General features: G+C 35.6%; 1 protein-coding gene across 1 annotated transcript in view; it reads right to left on the bottom strand.

The window, feature by feature from the left end:
- Positions 1–1,732: 1,732 nt before the first annotated feature.
- HFM1 (helicase for meiosis 1) overlaps positions 1,733–24,343 on the bottom strand; it is a 106,365-nt gene continuing 83,754 nt past the window's right edge. The window contains exons 31-39 of the mRNA XM_070592760.1: positions 17,388–17,468; positions 17,044–17,159; positions 14,674–14,753; positions 13,580–13,686; positions 8,212–8,457; positions 6,779–6,869; positions 3,308–3,413; positions 3,064–3,218; positions 1,733–2,312 (exon numbers count right to left, since the gene is read on the bottom strand). Of these exons, the coding sequence (XP_070448861.1) occupies positions 2,243–2,312; positions 3,064–3,218; positions 3,308–3,413; positions 6,779–6,869; positions 8,212–8,457; positions 13,580–13,686; positions 14,674–14,753; positions 17,044–17,159; positions 17,388–17,468 (1,052 nt within the window). The 3' untranslated portion in view covers positions 1,733–2,242. The remainder of the gene's footprint in view (positions 2,313–3,063; positions 3,219–3,307; positions 3,414–6,778; positions 6,870–8,211; positions 8,458–13,579; positions 13,687–14,673; positions 14,754–17,043; positions 17,160–17,387; positions 17,469–24,343) is intronic.

Here is a 24,343-nt window from a genome sequence, read left to right as displayed (position 1 = left end):
AAAAGCTCTGTTGTATGGTTCATTCTGCATGAACGAAGAAACCCAATATATGTAAAACTTAGCTTACAAAATAGGAAACCTTAGGGTTATTATTTACTTTGTGAACAGAACACCCACTGATTCGACTCCTTGAAGTGGTCACTATACATAACAGGGTTTTTGAGTTACCAGTGTACAACGTACACATAATTTTCCAGGCAAATGTGCACAAACTAAGGCACGTCTATGATAATACTGGCAATTTGCCATTCTTTTGATTACTTATGAAGTGGGCCTATTATTTGCCAAATGTTTCCAAAATTGGCCTAAACATAAGGAGTGACCTGGAGTGCCTGTTAAAACTATAGAATTCCCAGTACCTTCCACTAGAGATTCTGAATCAGTAGCTCTGAGGTAAAGTCAAGGAATTTATATATTTAATATATTACCCATATGTTTCTTCTGATCAGGCAAATTTGGGAAACAGTAGTCTACTGAATAAAGCTCAGGTTTCTTATCTTAGCATTTAAAGTCCTCAAGAGTCTGACCTCAAGATACATTTCAAACATCTCCTACAACATTCACCTATGTTTAAAATTATCTATTTATTATTCACCAAATAGTTTCCTCCCTTGGAGCTTTGCTCAAGCTGTTTCCTCTGCCTGGAATATCCTCTCGTGTATTTGTCCATTAAAATCTTATTCATCTTTGAAGGCTCAGTTCAAATTTGAACTTCTCTATAAAGGCTTCCCTGGCCCCAGGGTCAGGATTATATTCTCTCTATGAACTCCCATAGCTCTTTAAACTTCTATTGCAGTGATTCTCAAAGCGTGTTCACTGGACCAGCAGCATAAGCATCACTTGGGAACTTGTTAGAAATGCAAATTCTCAGGCCCCATTCCAGACCTAGTGAGTTAGAAACTCTGCGTATGGTGCCCAGCAATCTGTTTTCAAACAAGCCCCTAGATGATTCCAATGCATCCTGAAACTTGAGATTCACTTCGCTAATGTATTCTATATTTTATTATTGCTTTATTATACGTCTTAATTTCTCTACCAGAATGTAAAGTAAGTTTCATGAGAACAAAAGGAGTGTTGTCATCATTTGCATCCTTTGCAGTACCAAGCACAGTGCTTTTCACTTGGCAGAACACAGTAAGTCTTGTTGAATTAAACTGCTATTTCTTTAGAATCGAAGTCTATGTATGCAAGATGAGCAGATTGCAGTGCAACAATTTTTCATTTTAATGATGTTTAATAACCTTTAAAGGTTGCAGCATGATTGATTCCGATTCAGAAACATACCAATTGTAAAGATGACTAAAATAAAGAAACTGATTGTCCTTATTTTTCAACACAGAAACAAAGCCTCTTGGTTTTGTTTTAGGCTTCTTCTCTAAGTTTAATACTTAAGATGCCTCATAAATGTTTACTAATAATAAGAATAACAATCTCATCTAGAAGTTTCCCTTCTTCTTTACTTGTCTCTAAGGTCTTTATGCTTAAAGAAAAATTTCTAAAGTTTTTCTAAAAAATTTCCAAAAGTAAGTGGGCTTCAAGTTCACACTGTATCTATAAATAAATTAGATGATAAACATTGTTTAGAGTGCCTATATACTACTTATTAATAAATAAATTTGAGATATAATTCATTGAAAAATAAGGCAACACAGTTTTCGCTATAGTAAAAGTCAATATAACAAAGTTTTAGAATTCACCACTTTGAAAAACAAGCCGAAGGAAAGTAACAGTGTATATTGATTAGTGTTTCATTTATTGTTGTTGCGAGTTATACAACAATGGGTTCAGACAGCTATTGAATTCCTAAAAATCTCTAGTAAAACCAAACAATATTGGTGAATAATCCACACAATAAACAGATTCACTGACCTAGTGCTATTTTGCTTTCAAAGAATACCTTTATTCTTGTTAAGAAAATATAAAAATGAAATTTTAAATTGGTTCCTGTCAAAATCCAACCGAAATTCAATTAATAACCAAATAATTATTTCTAAGTGCAACTTAATTATCAACTTATGAAACAAAGCCACCATAAAAGTTACTTTTCACGAAGTTACAATATAATGGGAAAATAAACTAGTCCAAATATTTTGTTGCAAAACAGTCAACAAAGCTGATCAAATCCAAGAGAAAAAAATCTGAACAATTATGAACTAATTTTTAAAACATAGAAAACATGCTTTGTAATTAGGTGTCTTTATATTTTGTTTTATTAATATAAGAAGGTTTTTCTTGGTTTATTTTAAAAAATACCATCAAATATTCCCAGAAAAGACTTCATTTCATCAGCTTCATCATCAGGATGATACCTACTGGGGGAAAAAAGTAAATGTAAAAATAACTATTTTTTTAACAATTTATTTTAAAATACACAATAAATAATGTAATAATAAATAGAAAATGGATAAACTTGAAGATTGCTGAGAGGTTAATATATCAAATGAACTTCAATATGCATAACCTTGTAGGAAGTCTGTGGGGAAAAATTAGACTTTATAAACCGTGAAAAGGAGGGATCAAATCTCTTAGATATTTTGTTAAACTTATTGGAAAGCAATGTAATTTAATCAATGTGTAAACAGGTCTATAAACTTTGACTATTCAAGAGGGAGAGGGAAACTGCTACAGAGTTACCCATAAAAATGACCAGCAGTAGGAGCACGGATTACACTTAATCTGACTTTTTCTTTGATACTGTAAAATTGTGAAAGAACTGGTTGGCTAAAATACAACCTGAACTTTTGAAAAATTAGCTGATCTGATTTGGATTTCTCAAGTGACTTTAACTTTATATTATCAACATACTGTATTCAAATCAGTAAAAAAAGTTTATCAACACAATGTAATGTTTTAATTAAAAGCATCAAACATATAGGTTCTCAAAAAATTGAGATATTTGATATTATGAATTATCTAAAGGAGCTTAACTCACCAGGGGTCTGAAATTTCAATGTCTTTAAGTAAATAAAATATTTAGGTTCTGATCTTTAAAATGAACCAGGAAAAAGGAATGCTGAAATTCTTTGTAAAAAGGAATGCTGAAATTTTTTAAAGAGTTCTTACCTGAACTCAATTTCCTTTTTACATTGACTGTTCCTAATAAAGAAATCCACTTTCTTAACAAAATTTGAAGAATTTGATATTTTTTCAGAGTGAGGGAAGCATAGCTTTTCAATCTCTGGTGACAGACTTTGTTGTTTTCTTTCTGGTAATTGGACCTATATTTTGAGGGAAAAAAAACCCAGCGATCATTGAAAGTTTAACTATTCGGGCAGAATTAAAAGAAAAACAAAGTGCATCTTCTTACAATATTTGCATTTCCAGCTTGTTGAGGTGACTTTGTCATGGAGGATGCATCAAACTTGAACATAGAAGAATTTGATACATGTGGCTTCCCATGTGATGAAACAAAACTAAAAATCAAAATGAATTATTTGTAAAATATGGCAAATAAGAGAAACAAACCATTCTAATTTAGATTATTAGTGATTCTTTGGAGAATATAATTAAAGTTTGTCATGTTTATTACCAAAAAAATGATGTTCTGTTTCTTGGACTCATGGAGAACTTGGTATATCTCCTTTGCTTTAGACAAAACAAAAACTTATATATTTCAAACTAAATAAGAATAATATTTTTAAGGACCTACAGAAATATCATTCAACAATTTTCTTTAAAATTGAGTCTTACGCTTAATTGTCTATCAGCTAGCAGTCTGTAAATCTTTTCTAAATCCCACTTGCTTAACTTTTAATCTCCTTTCCCTACTCTGGTCTCACTGTAGATAGATGTCTCTAGTTATCTTCCCATGTACAACTGTACACTAGAATTCACCTTTAATCTTCTGTATTAAATTCATTCATTAAAAAACATTTATCATTCACTAACATATGGCAAATATTGTTCTAGGAGCTGGGTATAAAGTGGTAAACAAATCCTCAGGGAGTTATCATCTAGTAGAGAAGCAGACAATGCGGAAACAATAAATACACATAATGATAGATCCTGAAGTGATACGAAGGAAATTAACTGAGTGATATTATAGGAAATAACAGTGTGGAGGCATAAACCCACTTTAAAAAGATAGTCATGAATGTCTTTCTGAGGAGATGACAATTTAAGCTGACACTTAACAGGCTAAAATGTGACAGCCATGCAAGGAGCAATAAGCAGCAGGCAGGGGTAGAGGAGAATCACATGTATTGATAGAATTAATGATACAATTAAGAATGACAGAATTAAATCTTTTTGTCTTTGATTAATGGTAGGGAATTAGGAGTACAAAAGGAAAAGCAGGGCTCCCTCCCACCCCGCAGCCCCAGGTCCTGCAGGCTTTCTTCCCAGCAGCAACCTCTGGCACCAGTTTCTCAGAGGCTTCTTGATGAGATTCCTTTCTAAACTCACTTATCTTCTGCCAGTCACTTTTAAACTCTCTCAAAATTATTTGTAGTTTTCTAAAGGTGTGGCACATAAAACCATTCCAGTGCCTTGTTATCCTCCCACTTGTATCCTCCTACTTCCTACCTATTTTTTGCTTCTCTCCACCCACAGCTTTGTTCTACTTTGATATTTCTAAGTATCAAATAACAAAAATCTGGGGGCCAGCCCTGTGGCCTAGTGGTTAAGTTCAATGCACTCCGCCTCAGGTGCCCAGGCCCAATTTCCGGGCACAGACCAACACCACTCTTCAGCAGCCATGCTGAGGTGGTGACCCACAAACAAAATAGAGGAGGACTGGCACAGATGTTAGCTCAGGGTGAATCTTCCTCAGCAAAAATAATAATAATAAAAATCTGTTTATTCTGTATGACTCAGAGTTAGAACCAATGAATGGAAATAAAAAAAATTTTTAGGCACATATTTTTTAAAGCTATTGAATGGTCTGAGAGATCCAAACACAGAACAAGAATTTTGGAGTGAATGAGCTACTCATCACCAGAGTTATCTTGGTAGAGATGGCATGATTACTTGTCTGTGATGTTGGATGGTGATTCAAGGATCCAGCAGTGGGAAGACTAAATGATGCTTAAATGAAGCCCCCTTCACAGCTCTGGAATACTCTTGAGATCTATGATTCTGTGATGTTGATAATCAGTAGAATAACCAAATAATAGCAAAAATACCAAAAGACACCACAAATGTAGTATTTTTTAAAGCAGGAGAAATAAATAATCCTTAAGTAAGTTGGACCCTGAATAAAAAGTTGTCAGTATTTCCTCTCTTTGGGAAAGTTTTGACTGTGGGTATAATTTTCTCCCTTGACTTCTAATCAAGTCCAACATCCAAATGCACTGTGTATTTCTGCAAAAATACTTCAAGTTGAACATTTCTAAAATGATTGTTTTCTTTTCCAAATGTCTTATGTGTCTTACATTCTCAGATAACACCTCCATCTACTCACTTGCCATTTATTTTTCCCTCTTGCTCAACTACAATATCCTATCAATTGCTAAATCTAATCTACGTTATCTATGAAATGTTTCAAAAATTCAACTCTACCTCTCAATTTCCATCCTCTGCCCTGGTTTAGGCCTCATCTTATATGGCCTGCCTTTCTCACTGGCCACCATGCCTCTGTCGGTCCCACCTTCTACAATTCATTCTGCATATATCATACATATCATTATACAAATCACTAGAATGATTTTTTTTCTTGTCAAATTGTTTATCTTCTGCTCAAAAATCTTGGATGTCTCCTCACTGCCTACTATGGAGGTCAAAAACTAGAGGCCCCTAGGCTACTTCCGGCCTACAGACATTATTTTTTTGAGGGATGTGCTGCAGATTATATCACATTTTTAAAAATTAGTTGTCAAAATTTAAAAGTCAGGAGAATCACATGAAGATTTAGATTCTTAGATTTTTTTTGAAAATGAAAAATTTGACACTTGACACTCATTTCTTTCACAGCAACAACTAGTTGGAGCTGAGTAGTGGTTGCACCCTTCAGATGGGACACTCCACAGTTGGTCCTGGCCCACTAAATCCTGAGGGGAGTTTGAGTTTGTGACCCCTGACCTACTAGACACAGTATAGGTGTCTAAATATGGCATTCAAGGCTCTTCACAATCAGACCTCAGCAATCTCAGTCTTAAAGCTGTGGCCACACAGACCATACTTTACTGACCCTTGAACATAGAATGCCTTTTCAAGCCTTATCCCTTTACACACGCTTTTACCTGTCAAATCCCTCCTCTTTTCTACCTATCAAATTCCTATTAAGTTTTTTTGTTTTTTTGGTTTTTTTGGAGAAAGATTAGCCCTGAGCTAACATCTGCTGCCAATCCTCCTCTTTTTGCTGAGGAAAATTGGCCCTGAGATAACATTCATGCCCATCTACTTTATATGTGGGATGTCTGCCACAGCATGGCTTGATAAGTGGTGCATAGGTCCGCACCCAGGATCTGAACTGGTGAACCCCAGCCACTGAAGCAGAGTGCACGAACTTACGGCTATGTCACCAGGCCGGCCCCTCCTATTAACTTTTTAAGGTTTGTGAAAAACGAAGATTCCAGGGCTCCAGCCCCAGAGACCATGGTTCAGTAAGTCTAGTGTGGGGACCAGAAATGTGCGTTATTAATATGCACCCCTAGGTGATTTTGATGCGGGTGGTCTGACAACAACCTTTTGAGAGATACACCTCTAAGATTAAAAGAGAGTTTAGGATAGCTAATACCTTACAGCTTCTCTGACATCTAATGACTTGATCCCCATCTCCAATTACATCTCAGGAGGATATAAACTTGTAAGTATTCCAAACCAAAGTTCTAAAACTTGCCTGTTTGACATTTCTCTTTGGAATTTGCTCTTTGACTCTTGGAGGGATAACTTACTTCCCCTGGTACTTGAATTCAAAGTGTTTCCAAATCCTATGTAAAGAGAGAACATTTTGAAATAAAATGCCAGGAAATGGCTGAATGGAGCTTTTCATAAGTTCCACAAGGGCTCTCTCCAACAGATAAGATGTGGTTGAAGAAGGAATGAATAATTCTTCTCAATAATCAAAATTTAATTTGCATAGAGAAATAAGGGAGTAAAATTACAAGACACGCAGGTTAGCTTATTAGTCACTACAGTAAAAGGTTCCCAACCACTATTATTTATTTATTTATTTTTAATTCATATAAATGATCAAGTCGAAATTCATTCAATATGTTTAATGGTCTGCATGTAATTAAGTTCATTTAAAGTGCTCTATACATGGGGAGAAATGGTATTTATTGAAACTGATTTTCCCAGCACCAAAGTTATGCCCTCATAGGATGAGGCTACCTCAAAGGATCAGTACAAATCGCCTCTTCACTTGCAGTACACAATGACGTTTAGTTTTGAGGTAGGGACTAGTAGTTGTTCAGTGATACAGAAAATTGTGCCTATTGACCCCATGTCACAGATTTTCCTGGCCTATTTTGTGAAGGTGGTCAAATCCTATTCCTCCTAGAAGGAGTTTTAGCTCTTTGAGAAATTCTTAGGAGCCTGAAACAACAGTATTTCATCTTCTGTTTCCCCTAAAATTATTTTTTTAAAAAGAAGATTGCGGTGGGATACATTAAGAGGCAACTATAACTCTGAGGGACTGATCAGGCCATCATGAGAGCTATCTTGTCAAATACTTACCAAGATTTGCATTTCTCTGTTTTAGTGAAAGAGAATGAATTTACCAAGTTACTCAGTGAATAAGTCCCATTATTTTGGGGTTGTTATATGATTTAAATACAATATCCAATATAGGAGAAACTAATCTTTTCCTATTTGTTTATTTATACTTGAAAAGGCAGTATTTCTACGAGAAATAAAAGTTATCTTTTATTTTCTTTGCTAGCAGATGAATACTTTTAAAAATATTAAGAATATTTCTGTCCTTCATAAACATTAGCAGACCATGTGTGATCTTAGAACCGAGAGCTGGATAGTCTGTTTTATGAGGGAAAATTCAACAAACAATCTGAATTTGAATAGGGCCTTTAACAAGATAGGGCAGCAATAGAATAGAGAAAGCTCATTTGCTACATCATCATCATAGAATAACCTTCACCTCTGTCCTTAGGGGACGGAAATGCTATTTACGGAAGGGTCACATTATAATCTTAACAAATCAAAGCTAATTAAGCAAGCATATAAAAAAGGCAATAAAATTAGTCCCAGAGGCTGAACTGAAAAATATTCAAAGAATTTCTCATGAAATTATTCCATGCTAAAATACAATTTTACCTGATGTTTTTGTCTTCTCAGTATCAGCTGAAAAGTTAGTAACTTCTATTAAGTTTTCATCATCAAAATCATCCCAAACATCATTTCCCAATTCAAAGTTCACATTCAAAACTTCTGAAAATGAAGAGTTGCTTTTATCCACATCTGTCAAATTCTGGTTTCCAGATGCATTAAAATTTCTGTTGAAGAGCACTGTTTGAGGGGCTTTCTCATTTGAAATTGTAGAATAGTTCCATCTGGAAAAATCTGACATGTGTATGTATAAAAAAGCATAGACAGTTTTTAAACCATAAGCGTCATTATCTATTGCTATATCAAACACATTTTCAACTATTAAACAAACAGAGGTCTTGAGTAGTAGTTTTGAAAAGCATTGGGTCAAGCATTGTTGAATACTGTGTTCAACCAATTCTGTTTACTGAATTACATATACTGATAGTTGCACTAAATTTAATTTTCAATGGATGTTTTTAGACCAAGTTAATTTTCTCTCTTAATTCCTATATCAGAATAACACTATTCTAAGATTGGATCATAATAGCTTCTAAAATTGTCTTCCTCCTTCCTGCTCTTCTCCTTACAAGTTAATTTGGAGTATTATTATAAAATACATTTGTCCAAAATATATCTTAATTTTTCTCCTGCTGAAAAGTCCTCAGTGTTATCCATTGTTTAAAGCCTGGGCTTAGAGTCAGACTACCTCTCTCACTTACTAGTTGTATGATCTTAGACAAGTAATTTAAATTCTCTGAGCCTAGTTTTCTCCTCTGCAAAATGAAAATGATAACAGTACCTACCTTACAAGATTGTTATGGGGACTAAATGCCTTCTCTTGTGCAGTTTTCCATGGTAGTATGCTAATAAATACTTAATAACTGCTTCTCAAAAAAAAGTATGCATATATATATATATAAGTTTATTATATGTATTTATTATATGTAAAGGATGTATAATACAATTTACAAATAACAGTAAAATATACAGCATGCTTAATTACAAATTCTGTATATCTAATTGATTCTCAGTGAATGTTCTGAGTTTTGCTAAACTCTTGTATCTGTAGTCAACCTATGGTTGCAACTGACGTATGAATGTTCTCAAATAAGTATTTTTTGTTGACTTCAACAAGTAAGATGAAAGTAAAACAACAAAGACATATATTGAGACTTCACTCATTCATCCATTACCCTAAGCAACTTCTTTGCTGAATTAGATAATAGTTTTCAAATACTAGAATATTCCCTCAGGCTTTCTGTGCTATTCACAATGTAAAGGCTACAGACACAAAATACTGTTAAATTTAATCTGCAGTACTAACATTTTCTCTAACACTTTCTTAAGATTAAACAATAAACAAAACAATAAAGCAAGCCCTGATCTGTAGTGTTTGCTGATTTCCGTGGTATAAATACTCCCACTATGGTTGATTTCAAGCTACCAATGTGACATCACTGAATGCAAAGTTAAGAAGAAATGCATAGTAGTACCCGATTATATAGTATTTAGACTATACAGACATAAATATAAATGCAAATAATCTAAAGAACACAGGTAACAGTAAAATGTAGTAGAATAATTAGGAGATGACTAGCTTTGAACATTTACAGTCTTTGCTTTTAATATAATTTATTTAATTGAAAGTTTATATAATTAAACTTTTAATAATGGCCTAAAGATTCCCCAAAATTTAATAATCATCCCTCACAAGCCAGTACAACCTTGCTCCAATACAGCACTGAGTTTCCTTCACTTTAAATATCCTCTACCCTCATCTTCACTTATCTAAATCCTACCTTATCCTTCAACTCTACCTACAACTCCAATTCACATTATTCTACTTTTGTACATTGATTACATATACAACATGATATCTAATAAAAATAGAAGTAGGTATAAAGTGCAATGGGAATGCAAAGGGAAAGGACCTGCTAAACCTACAATAGAAGTCAGAGTGGACACCTCTAAGATGGTAACATGGTAAGATGGTAATATTGAAATTTGAGCTTGATAGAGCTGTGATTATGGAGCAAGCCAAGAGGGAAAGGAAAGATATTCCATGAAGGGAGAATGACATGTGAAAGGTAAAGCAGTATGAGAGACCAGACAATGTTTGGAGAACTATACGGTTTCAGGATTTCTGGAGCACAAAGTAGAAGGAGAAGGCAGAGCCCATTGAGACTACACAGGCAGTTAAGTACCAGATTATGCAGAAGTTTGTTTGCCGTGTTAAGGAGTTCACCTTTTTTACTTACAGGCAATGGATAACTATTGAAGATATTTTAGCAAGAGGTTTACATGATCAGATATGCCTGTTAGATCACTTGGAATAGATATAGATTGGAGGATAATGAAACTGGAATCAAAGAGAAAAGTAAGAAAGCTATTGGAATAAATAAGAGGTAAAGGATGCCTACGCTAGAGTATCAGCAGAAAGAACAGAGGGGGAATAAACATAAGAGATGTTCAGGAGGGAAAATAGATAGGATTCAGTGATTAATTACATATGAGGTAAGATATTTAGGATGACTCTTTTTTGCCTGTAGCAGCTTAGAAAAGAAGAGGCTTCACTCACTGAGCCAATGAAAAAAGAAAAGGAGCAGAGTGAGGTATAGAGAAGACAGAAGAAAAGAGTTCAGATGGTGATGGGTTAACTTTTAGGTGGATATGTCCAGAAAGGTGATTGTATAGATGAGTCAGAGGCTAGACGGAAAGATCTGGATGGGAGATACAGATTCAGAAATCATCCGAATATGGTTAGTAATTGAAGACATGGGCTTGAGTGACATTGTCTAAGAAAAGTTTATAAAGTGGTAAGAATAAAGAAGCAAAACCAGAATCCTTTTGAAACATCAACAGGAATAAAAGCCCAAGCAGTTCAAGAAGTAGTAGGAGAACCAATAGAATGGTGTAACTGAAACCAAAGGGGAGATTTCTAAAAAAATAGAAAGACCAGATGTGTCAAATACTATAAAGACCAAAGAAAACAAAAGTTGGCAAGAGTTTACTGAATTTAGCACTTAGGAGGTCACTAAATGGCCTGAGCAAAAGTAGTTTCAAAGGAGTGATGGAGAACCCAAATTTTACTCAATGAAGAGTGACTAGAAGGTAAGAAAGTGAATGTAAACTGCCCTTTCAAGAATTCTTGTTTTGATGGAAAATAAGAGATACAGGGTATAAAGACTCTGGTGAGTCTGTTTTTTGTCTGCTTGGCATGCTTCTCCTTCTTTCATTAAGAGTATCTTTCCTGTCCTTTGGGGAAACTGCCTCTACCATTCTATTGGAAAGATTAAGATTACAGGTGGAGAGATAAACCTTGAATAGAAGAAAAGATAATTCTTCTTTTAAGACAAACAGAGAGTTAAGAATGGGTGCACAGAGAAATACATAGTTGCAGGGTGGAAAGTTGAAAGAGTTCATATATTATAGGTTCTGTTTTCAATTCTCCAATGGTAACTAAAGTCAATTTCATTTTAGAGAAATGACATTGGACTGGGAATCAAGAGATGCGGAATCTACTTCAGGCCCTGCCATTAATTACATATGTGATTTTGGGTGAGTCATTTAATCTTTCAGAGTCTTGACTTCTTTTACCATAAAATGAGAAATCACACAAAGGTCCCTTACAATTTAGATTTTATGATTCAACATGCTTTCTTACGTAATTTCTAGCAGTTTTTCTTCTTCCTTTCTCGAAGTTGGAATACGGATGCCATGTTTTTCTTAAAACATTCTCAAGTGCAATATTTGAATATATTTAAAATATGTTTTGCCACCAAAGACTAATGTGTGAAAAGTATAACGAATACATCCAATTACTAATAATAACAGTACCAGATACTATGCTAAGAGCTTCACATACATTATCTCATTTAATCCCAAAATCTCTAAAATATAACCAGATGAGGGAATTGAGACAAAGTGGGTAAGTATACCATGAAAGATTACAGAACTACTAAATGGTAGTTAGAATTTGAACCTAGACAGATTACTCCTAAATCCTGTGAGTTTAACTACCATACTATACTTCTCCTTCTTTAAAAGAAAAAAAAAACAGCGGTCCATTTGGTAAAACAGAGATACAGTTATCATTGGGGGTTAAAGTATCTAAATAAGACTTTTATATCACAATATAAGTTGTATTTGGAATAGTGGGTGGGAAAGAAAAGTAGGAAAAACCATGTAAAGACAATATGGAAGTAAGCAGAGAGAAGGATAAACTCTGGTGTAGAGAAGAGCAGGGAACAGAGTGGCAGTCAAGGAGTACATTAGATGGCTATAGGTTGAAGGGAGATAAAAATAAGAGGGTTGACAATCTTATACCTTCTGTCCATGTTGTAAAGATATTCAGGCTTTGAACAGGTTAGATAAATGCTCTGATACTGTAGGTAAGATTAGGAGACTTTTCTTGATCTTATATTGGGCCTAATGGCTGCCATGGCGTCATAAGAGATGGTGGGTACTCCAGCCCTTGCCTACTTAAGATCTTAAATTATGACTAGAGGAAGCATAAAGCGACAGCATGAAGGAAAGAGTGGTAATAGATGCCAAGGCCACACACGTGAAATCATTTTCAGAAAACCCCAAGCTTACCATTTCTACATATAGTTACTTGAATGAACAATTCACTGGCCAGGATTATTTCTCACACGTTTTAACAGACTGACTATTAATAGCATGACCCAGAGAAATGATGCTATTAATGGTAGGATCCAGAGTAATGATGAACCAGGCACAATACTGAAGAATTTATATGTATTATCTCATTAATTTAATGACAGACACAGATAAAAAGCAAATCTAAATTACGCACCAGCTATATCCCTCAAACCAGATTATTTTCTCATATTATCATAGAAATTGTAAGAATCATAGGTTTAAGAACTAGAGAGACATTAAAGGTCACCCAATTTAATACTCTAATTTTAAAAATAAGACTGAGGCCCAAAAACGTTAAATAATTTTCCCAAGGTCACATAGCTATTTTGTAAAATTGTACTAATTTTATAAACAGAAGATTATTTTAAATAATTCTAAAGATATATAAAAGTAATAGTTCAGCATTTTATTACTTTGTGTATCCAAGATCCCTTAATTCTCAGCTTTTCCTCACATTATCTTTACATAAAATTAGTCAACACCATGTAAGGAAGAGATTTTTTTTTTTTTTAATTTATGGCAGACATAGCAAGACCATCTGAAATAACAGACCCAAAGAATTTGAAATTGCTTCAATAACCCAAGAAAAAAATGTTGCCAAGTTAATAATCATAATTATTTCAGATGTTGGGTTTTTTCCATAATATTATTTGTCAGTCTGAAGTAACGATAAATCATATTCTCTCTCAAGTCAATCTCAACAGTAATTTACCTTTGTCTTGATATTCCGATGGTTCTTGTTGTTGAACTTTTGCACAGATTCCATGCTGATCTCTCTGCTCCATTACAGACAATTCAGGTATGTTTAAATATTCTGACCTTTGTAAATAAAACCATAAAAGTGTTAAAAAAAAAAAACCCTAAAATTAATGTGACACTGAAAACTATTTCTTTGTATAAATGAAAAACTGTGGTTTATTTACTTAACAATTCTACGATAAACTGCACCAGCCTGGGCAGTAAAGGGTAAAAAAATAGGCAAACACCAATGTAAGCGACAGATACTTAGCCATCTTTTCTGCCCCCAATATGTAGCTATCTGCTGTGAATAGCCTTAAAAATCTATTGTTAATGCTACTTTCAGTTAGATTTCTTGAAGTAGTGTTGGCATGTGTTCTGATTGCCCACTGGCTGTTGTGTACTGGTTGACAAGTATATTAAACGTCACCCTGCATATAGAATGCCCTTATCTGGAAGAGAAATGACATATACTACTGCCCCCTGGGCATCATGATATAGGAAAAGAATGCTGACTTATCATCTAGGGCTTTCTTCTTATTAACTAGGGATATGAGCTTCAGTTATTTCATCTATAAAATGGGGTAATAATACCTCATTTTATGAGCCAAGTTGTTAAGATCAAAAGAGATAATGCACAAAAGTGCAATTTTTAAATTATAAAATATTTTATAAATCTCAGGTGTTATTAATATAGACTGGGCCCCTAAATGGAAAATATTAGACTTTGTACACCAACATGATTACTCTTTTTAAAGTATACTCTTGTCACCTGTTAAGTTTAGAAGGCAGAGAGTGCCTGAGGCTTGATTCATAGGACGGGTAGTTTCTCAGGAAAGAGATGATTCAATGAATGTTAACGTATTCTACAACTGTAGAGTTCTAAATAAGTTTAGGGTATGAAAGATTAAAAAAACTCTTATGATGTCATTACTTCATTATGGAACTAAACAATTACTGTGATTTGAAGTCAGCCAGTGACCATCTTTCTCTGAATAAATGATTATTTGGAGGAATAGAGAGTTTATGATGCATATTTTACCTCAGATATTAACATTATATTTATACCTTGATACGCTGGGAAGAGAAGGTTTTGCAGTAAAACCAAACTCTTTAAGGTCCACACTTTGAGATTTATTCATTTGCATCTATTAATGAAAAAAACCAGTTTAACTATCAATTTCACATCAATGCCTTTTAAACAACGAACCAAACAGCAAAATTCCTGCTGGTACATAAAATCAAAAAACCAATGAATTATGAGAAACTCAGGATAGTTCTCAACTCAGATCTCCTTCTCAGGCCCTTCTTAAATGTTGATACTCTTCATGGTTCTTTACTAGGCCTTTTCTTCTCACTCCACAAATTCTCAATCAAATATCCCATTTACTCCCATGGCTTCAATTATCATCTACATGTGAATGACTCTCAAATTTATATTTCTAGCTCAGCTCTCTTTCCTGATTTTCAGTTATATTCAACTGTCTGTAGAACATCTTTACCTAAACATCTTGCAGGCCTCTAAATCCAATATTTCCCAAATTGAACTTATCATGGCTCTACCCCTCCAAACTTGCTTTTCCTTTAGAGTTCTTACCCTACTGAGGCCCCACTTGTTTCCCAGTTGCTCAAGCCAGAAAGCTGGGCATCATCTTTTTTTTTTTTTTGAGGAAGATTAGCCGTGAGCTAACATCTGCTGCCAAGCCTCCTCTTTTTGCTGAGGAAGACTGGCCCTGAGCTAACATCCGTGCCCATCTTCCTCTACTTTATATTTGGGACACCTACCACAGCATGGCTTGCCAAGAGGTGCCATGCCTGCACCCGGGATCCGAACTGACGAACCCCAGGCCACCGAAGGGGAAGGTGCACACTTAACCGCTGCACCACTGGGCCAGCCCCTGGGCATCATCTTTAACTACTCCTTCCACTGCTCCCCTCATAACTAATTACGTACCAAGGTAGCTGATTCTATGTCTGAAAAATATTTTAAACCCAGTCACTTCTCTCCACTGCTGCTGTCACTACACTAGACTAGGCTATCATCTTGCTTGGATTACTGCAAAACCCACCTAATGAGTCCTTGTGTTCCTTTTCTATCATCCTCTAATCCATTCTCTACATTGCATCCAGAATGAACTTTATAAAATGCAATTCTGATCATGTCACTGATTAAAGCCCTTCAGTGGCTTCCCAATACTTTCAGGATAAAGTCAAATCCTTAAAATAGCAAAAAGGTCTTTATGATCTAGCTCCTACTTTCCTCTTCAGACTCATCTCCCTCCACTTCCCTACTTGTAATAGAACTCCAGACATACTGTATTACTTCGGTATTTTAAAAGATCTCTATCTCTATGTCAGCTGTGCACCGTTGCATATTCTCTCTGTCTGGAATACTTTCTATCCCTCTCCATCACAGCTCTGGTGCCCACCTCTCCATACCTGCTTATGCCTATATATCCTTTAGGTCTCAATCATGTTTATTAGGAATCCTTTCCTGGCATATCAAATGTGGAGTAAGTACCCTTTCTATCGAAGTTCAAGTTATCTTACACTTCTGTCACAAATCACTCATTATACTATATTGAAAAGCCTATTTACTTATTTGAATCCTTGACCAAACTATAAGCTCTATGAGGACTGGAACTAAAACTGTCTTATTCATCACTGTATCTTAGTACCTATTATAGTACTTGACATATTCTTGGTCCTCGATGAATATGGAAGAAAAGGAATGAAGGAAGGGAGAAAAACTCGGGTTACTAAAAAGATATTATCTCAGAGAAGGTGCCTCTCCCTGTTTCCCAATATTCCCTTTGTTTTAGCCTCATGACTTAGAATCTTCATTCTTATAAAAGCTCTAGAAAAAAGAAACAGGCACTTCCATTTTCTTGGCTCTGTTCTGTGGCCTGATCAATTATTTTGCCCTGGAAATGATGACTCAGCCTTAAAATAAGTCTGCTAGTGACTAGCCTAACAATGAGTAGGAACTCCCATTCCTTCATCACGTAGGAGGGAGGCTCTTGCTCAGTGCTCATCTAGGTGCATGAGTCAAAATCAGCTTCAGACTTCCCAGCCCAGTGCAGCACAGATGGAGCCAGGAAAGGGCAAGAATGTCTAGTTTCAGTTGCTGAACCAAGCCAACCTACATATCCCTCTCCATTTCCTCTTCTCTAGTTAAAAAAGGAAAAAAAAAAAAAAAAGCTAATGAGGGAAGGGGCTGTCTAACTAAGTCCCAAAAGCGGATTTACAGATCGATTAGTAAGAACTATAATATCTTTTCCTTTAGAAACAGCATTAGGAATAATGGTCATATTCCTAGTCAAGCCCTCAGGTAAACCTAAAGTACACTGCGGATACCTACCTAAGTGATACACAGAATAAAGGGATACTCACATACATTTAATTACAGAACAAGGGATAAATGCTATTAAAACTAACCTTGAGACGTTTAACTGGAGGAAGAGAGGAAACAGCATTCCTGTTTCTTAAATCAGATAAATACAATGAAATTGTTGTCTCTTTCATTTCTGACTTCTGTGCAACTCCAGTTTTACCTATGAAAAGAAATTCTGGAGTCTTTAGTTATTGTTCATATAAAGCCAAATTTCTTCAAAATCTCTAATCTAATATTTACTTTTTTATGTTGCCCACAAAAGAAAATTATTTGTCATAAGCTGCATAATGTAAATATCATACATAGATAATTGGGAAGTCATTACTATGCATCAAAAATTGACTTTTCAATTTTTAAAACATGAAATAATTTGTTTTATGGAACTTACAGCAGTCATGTCCACAGGTTTGTTTATTTTTACAGTGATGATTACATTCTCGGTTCCCAGGTTTTTTGCAGGCAGTCATTACTAAATTAATAGAAGAAAACAAACCTATTTTTTACTACATCTATTGTTATAAATTTAATATAATTAATTTCTATCCAGTCTTTCTTTCCAGACAATACAAAAAGATTACGATTTTCACACTTCCTCAAATGTTAAACCATTTAATATGTAACTTTTAAAAACATATTTCTGATAACAGTTAGTCACATATTTCTGATAACAAAAGCCCCACCCCAGCTTTTCACAAGGAGCATCGAGCCACCTATAATCTTCTCTTAGCCTTCCTGATATAAACAGAGTCAAATATCGTAGAATATCAGCACCTCTTGTGCTGAATGAGGTAAGACTGAGGGTGGAGTTTTGAAACTTTTCTGCTGCTTTATACTTATGCCTGAAGAACCTGGAAAGAAGCATGCCTCATGGCATTTTGATGGCATCAGTGGGAACTGCTAATAGTTAGGACAGCATACATAGGTAATAAATGTTAGAAATAAGTTGTTTAGAGGTATAAGAAATTTGTTACATGAATTCATAGAAAGGAGAGATTGCTTCCAGCTTGACCCCTCTAAATTAGAATTAATATATCCAAATATCTAATTTATTCTTCATTTATTATATTTTAAGTAGGCTTTTTCTTGATCTTAGTTCTCACTAGTAATGTGGGGGAAGGGAGAGACATTTGAACTGGTCCTTCAAGGATGGATAGGATCTAGACATGAGACCAGGGAAAGATGTTCCAGGCAGAGGGCATAATACCCAAAGGCAGCAAATCACAAATGGTAGAAATGCAAATCAGTTTATTTTTACTGGAGCATAGATTTTAAGTGAACTAGAAATGTTGGAGATAGCGAAAACCTTTGAAAACCTTTAGAATTTTTCTTGGTCCTTTACTCTTCATTTTCGGAGCTGTTGCTCAAACAACCTTTTTCAAGGCATGGCACATCTAGACAAAATAGCACCCTGGCGCCAATGGATAAGGCTGCTCACCATATGAGGCAACTGGCCCGGCACTGTAAGGGCTGAGCAGATCAATGTATCGCTTACTGATAAAGTAATAAAACATCCCTGGCAGCTGGAAACTGACAGCTGAACCATAGTGTTCCCAACTGAACATAAACAACGTTGGCAGAATATAAACCACAGTCAGATAAGGCCACTCTGACTGTAGTAGAAGACAGAGATAAGACTGTGGTGTAATTATGTCTGAAACTTGGAGACAAGGACACTCAAGAACCACAAAAATAACTAAACATCCCCCTCTTCTGGCTAACACAAATGACTACTATTTCTTTAATCCTCCCATCTCCGAGATAAGATATACTAAAATATCCAAAACCGCACTTTCTGAAAGCACCCAATCTAGACGTGATCTCTGCTTTTCCTAAACCCTCCTAAGCAGCACCAGTACAAGCTGAAATCCTATAAGCTCCTCCCAGCTCCCTGAGATGACCCACAGTTCTGCCAGTGCTGTGCTCTCCTTTGCTGCAAGTTAAAAAATACCTAACTTTCCTCCAATACAGGTGAACTCCAGCGATAACTGGCTGAAAGGTTTCAACCTTTTACTTTGCAAGGTATGCCATGGCTTACTAGTTGAGAAGGTTTGCCCCAGTTCATGATCTCATCTCTCACGAATCCAGTCCTTGAATCCAGTCCTACCATGCTACAATTTATTCTATATGCTGTTGCTTAATTAGTCTTCCTAAAGTTCAACTCTGACCAGATAGATCTCTTGCCCACTTGGAAATGTTAGTTACTTTCTGCTGCCAACAAAATTAATTCCACATATAACGTCTTCTATAATGTAATTCTAGCCTCCCTTTCTAGAACCCATATTAACCCTACCATCCATCAAACCACATTCACTTGTCATTATTCAGACTCTCAAGCCTTTCTACGTTTGTACGTTTGATATTACCTCTTGTCTTAGAAGACCCTCACTTGTCTATCAAAAGCCTGTCAACTTTCAAGGCCACTCAAATGGCACCTCTATCATGGAGATCTATCCTGATCACCTCACCTGGAAGTGATTTCTCTCTCCCTTGAGCCCCTATGGAATTTTCTTTGTCCCTCTTGCTTATTGTATGCTGCCTTATATTTAATGTATTTACATGAAAAACACAGTGCTGAAGTACAGGGCACCCCACCCTAGAGTAAGAAAACATGAGTCCTACTAGGAGCTCTTATCTGAAAAAAAACAAAGATTAAAAATAATACCTGTTTTTGTTTACCTCACAGAGATGAAAAGATAAAATGAAGTATGTGAAAACATTTTAAAATTAAGTGGTAAACTAATTATTAGTGTATCTCTATCTCTAGTATTATATTAATTAATTACACAAGTAATTATAAAATGAAAATTGTTCTGAGTGCTATGAAGGAGAGGTATGCTCTATGATAACAGGGGGAGCTGTCCTGGTCAGGAATATCTTGGAAGCCTTCCCTACAGAAGTGACAACTGGGCTGAGGACTAAAGAAAGGGGAGGTAACAAGGCAAAGAGGTAGGAGAAAGTGTTTCAGACAGAGACAGCATATGCGAAAGCTCTGTGACATAGGAAAGCATGCCACATTGGAGAAATTGAAAGAAGGTCAGTGTGGCTGATGCTCAGCAAGTAGAGAGTACGAGATGAAACTGTAGTGGTAGAAAGGTCAGCCTAAGTTTGTAGGGGAACTGTTCCATCATGGCACCCTGGCAATTGCACGTCTCCACATAGGCCATCTAGGGAAGGCTCAACTATTACAGAATGCCCTCTGATCCTCATTGGGACATGTCAAGACAGGCATGTCTCCTATGAGGAGCTGTTAAAGGTCATTTCTCATCTGCCTCCTTAGCTTGCAAGACGCTCCCTATTTTGCATGAGGCTGCGATGAGGCAGTTTCTAGTAAGACATAGGACTTTCCACCCTGCCCATTTCAGGGACAGCTACAGGCTATAAAACTGCCCAGCTGCAGACAGGGTTAACTCCTCAAAAACAAAGCAACCCACCATTCGTGTCATCTGGCCCTTCCAGTTCAGTGTCATCCTGAGGGATTAGGGATACAAGGAGCTGATACCATGCCGATCGTGTTTTGCTGTTTGTTTAAGTAATAAGATGTCTAAATCTATTTGGGTCTCATGTCCTCACCAGCCAATTTTATGGAGATGAGGCAACACTACATAGCAGCTGCCACTCTACTGCTGCTTCGGGACTGACTGACCATGTGGTGCTATGGAACTTTGTAGGCTATTAATGATTTGGACCTTTTATTCTAAGAGCTGTGGGGAAGTGTTTTAACCAAAGAAGGGACATAACTGAATTTTCAATTTGAAAAAACTCTATGGAGTGCAACACAGAGAATGGATTTGAGAGAAGAAAGTGTAGATGCAAGAAAACTAGTTAAGAAGCTACTGTAGGAGTCCAGGGAAGATAATTACGGTAACTCAGTCTAGAGTGGTAATAGTAGTAGTCAAAGAGAATGGACTTATTTGAGAGCTATATAAAAAGTAAAAATATTTTTAATGCAGAATCAAATGGGGTGCTTTTCTTTCTTGAAAAGCATATTGTTTTCCCTGAAGTTTTACTGCCTTCCTTTTAGTATAGCAGTATATATCTGAAGTTCAAGTTCATTCAATATTTCTAAGATAAAGGCAAATATATGGAAACACCTCACCCATTTATTCCCCCCTCATAGGTACCCTCCCCCCTTGAGCCCTCCCTGCTCCTCCTAATGCAATCCAGGCCTGTCCTAGAGTTGTCATTCTGGAACTTTATTAAGCACCTGGGCCGAATCCACTATTTCTGGATTCTTTGACTTCTTCTTTCTTGGTTAACTGCTTTGTTTTTTATTGTGTTCATTCTCAAGCAACTGCTTAAGAAAGGATGTGTGAGAATTAAACTTTCTGAATCTTTGAGTGTATTAAGATATCTTTATTTTACTTTCACACTTAATAGTTTGGCTGGGTACAGAATACAGGACTGAAAATCCTTTTTCCCTTGAATTTCTAAGGCCATTGCCTTCTAGCATGCAGTGTTGCTGATAAAACTCTAACGCAACTTCGATTTTTGTTCCTTGGAAGCATTTATGATTTTCTATCCATGATGTTCTGAAATGTTGCAATTATGCCTCCTTTGTAGATCTTCTTTCATTTATCCTACCAGCCCTAAGTAAGCCTTTTTGATGTGCAGATTTATGTTCCACTTCAAGTCTAGAAAATTTTCTCAAATTATTTCTTCTGATTTGTTTGTTCTTTCTTTCTGGAACACTTATTAGTCAGCTACCAGACTCCTAGATTGACCCCTTTGTCCCCTACATTTTCTGTCTCCTTGTCTTTATGCTTTCATTTACATTGTATGGACTTTATCTTCTGGCCCTCAAGGTAAGCTATTTTTTTCCATTCATAGTTTTTACTTCCCTGTACTCACTCTTGTTCTCTAATTGCCCTTTTTTCATGGCATCCTATTCTGTTTTATGGTTGCAATTTAATCTTTAATTTCTCTGAGGCTACTAATTAGCTTATATTATGCTTTATTGCTTTCCTGAATTATCCTGTTGCTCTTTCATCCACTTACTCTTTACTTCTTTGGGGCTTTATTTCACTTTTCAGATTTTCCTCAAATGTCTCTTCATCCCTGGTTGTCTGGCTATCAGGCAGTTCTATTATAGCTCCATTTCACAGGTAAGAAAATTAATTCATACACAGGTTAAGTAAAATGTTCAAGACTATGCAGATAATAAATAGCAAATTTGAGATTCTAATTCAGGTAGTCTAATTCCAGACCCTTATCTCTCAACCACTCTGCAGTTATACTAGCTGCCTTAAGTTCTCCCTAGATTATGCATTTAATTTCTTTATGGAGGGCATTTACTGTTTTAGGGGTGGGAAGACTCGGAGGAAATGTCTTGAGGGTTGTTATTTTGCCAATAAGGGATAAGGAGTTGCTTTGTCCCTTAATCCAAGGACTTCTAATAGATGCATTGCTAAACATTACCACAAGATGGTGCACAGTGACTACATACATTTGTTCCCAGTGGCGAAAACTAACTAGAATCTGGGAGTCTAATTTTAGAGATTCTGGGGACGCCCAAAAATTTCAAAGCAGAGTTGGCAAGTCTTGTCAGGAATGAGGACTGTATACAAGTTTGTTTATAGAATACTAGTATATGGATATTACCTAAGTGACAAAAACTTTTTACTATATTTGTTAGAAATGGTACTTAGAAAATATAAGTGCTCCCCCACCCCCCTCCCTATGTCCTGAGAATTGTCTGAATTTGTCTTATTAACAAACATAAGCTTACAGACTGATAATTGGAAAAATATGGTCTCAGAGAAAACTGACCTAAGCTGTACTCTTAGTTATACTTTAAACAGATTCCATACTCCATCACTATCATAACCCGAAATGCATATTTTCATAATTTTGTCATATTATATTAACTTACATTTTAAAGCCTCCAGTTCCAATTACTTAAAGTAAAATAAATTTATTAATGTCAACTAGAAATGTATTTAAGGAAAATATTTAAAATTATTTTAACAGGGTCAGTAATGGCTACTGGAGCAAAGGTCAGTTGCTTAAAAAAATAATCCAGAAAAAAACTGAAATAGCAAGTTCCCCTGACATACTTAGCCTCATATCCTAATTATAAATTCAAATAATTTGGTCTGTGCATAAGCCACTAGAGCTGATATTTCTAAAAAAATATTACTTTGACTTTGCAGTTCCTGATTTATGACAATCATAGGTTCACGTACTTTATTTTACTTTTTAAAGGAGAGAGCATATCCTTTTAATTTTTTGTCAAATACTATCCTATCATTTTGGTATATATTTATCAAGAAAAGGATCACACTGGGGCCAGCCCAGTGGCCCAGGGGTTAGGTTCACACGTTCTGCTTTGGCAGCCCAGAGTTTGCCAGTTCGGATCCTGGGTGCGGACCTACGCACCACTTGTCAAGCCATGCCATGGCAGGCATCCCACATATAATGTAGAGGAAGATGGGCACCGATGTTAGCTCAGGGCCAGTCTTCCTCAGCAAAAAGAGGAAGATTGGTAGCAAATGTTAGCTCAGGACTAATCTTCCTCAAAAAGAAAAGAAAAGAAAAGAAAAGGATCACACTGATGAATTGGAGTCCTTGATTTTGCAATTTAATGCACATATACGCCAGCGAGCATAAAGAAAAGCAGACTGCCTTTTGATTAGTATTTAAAAGCGCACACTTCCAAAGTGCTCAGGCACTGTTTTTATCCTTGCATTCTTCAAGCACATTAAATTTTCATACTTAGAATGGGAGAGCAGATGCAAATGAATTAATGTCAAATCAATTTTCTTCCAATTAAACAAAGCCTATACTTACTGCGAATGCATTTAAAGGATAAGTTTAAATGCCTAAACTTCATATATTAAGAGGTAATTGGCCTGAAAAAATGTTAAATTTCTTTTACAACTAAAAAAGTGTATTTTTCACAGTGCCATATCTTTAAGACAGCAAAAATATTTTTCCTTAGATTTTACAAAAATTTTATCTCTTGGACTATAACTATATATGAGAAACTGCTGTTAAGAGAATGTTTTCAAAGAGTTGTAGGAAGCATAAAAAGAATTTTTAATTATGTACACTAATGTGCATACTTTTGTTTTTATATATGGTCCTATAATTTGACAATATACAATATTAAAATATTTGTTGAGCTTGCAAGCACATTTGAAAACGATCATTTAGCAACTATATTCTCTGAACTAAATATCAGTTTGTATCATTTAATAATATGGTCTGACAAGAGGTCAGAAAAAGTGAAATTTGTATTGATTTGAAAAAGCCTAAATTTTGTTGTCACAAGCTTCGTAGTGTAAATCCATGACCCTGTCATTGTGTCAGTTACTGAGAAAGAAAATGCAGATAGTGTATGTATGT

Source organism: Equus przewalskii, chromosome 24, assembly GCF_037783145.1.
Source record: "Equus przewalskii isolate Varuska chromosome 24, EquPr2, whole genome shotgun sequence".
Taxonomy (NCBI): domain Eukaryota; kingdom Metazoa; phylum Chordata; class Mammalia; order Perissodactyla; family Equidae; genus Equus; species Equus przewalskii.
Note: the sequence above shows the minus strand (reverse complement) of the source record. Positions and strands in the feature narration are given on the sequence as shown.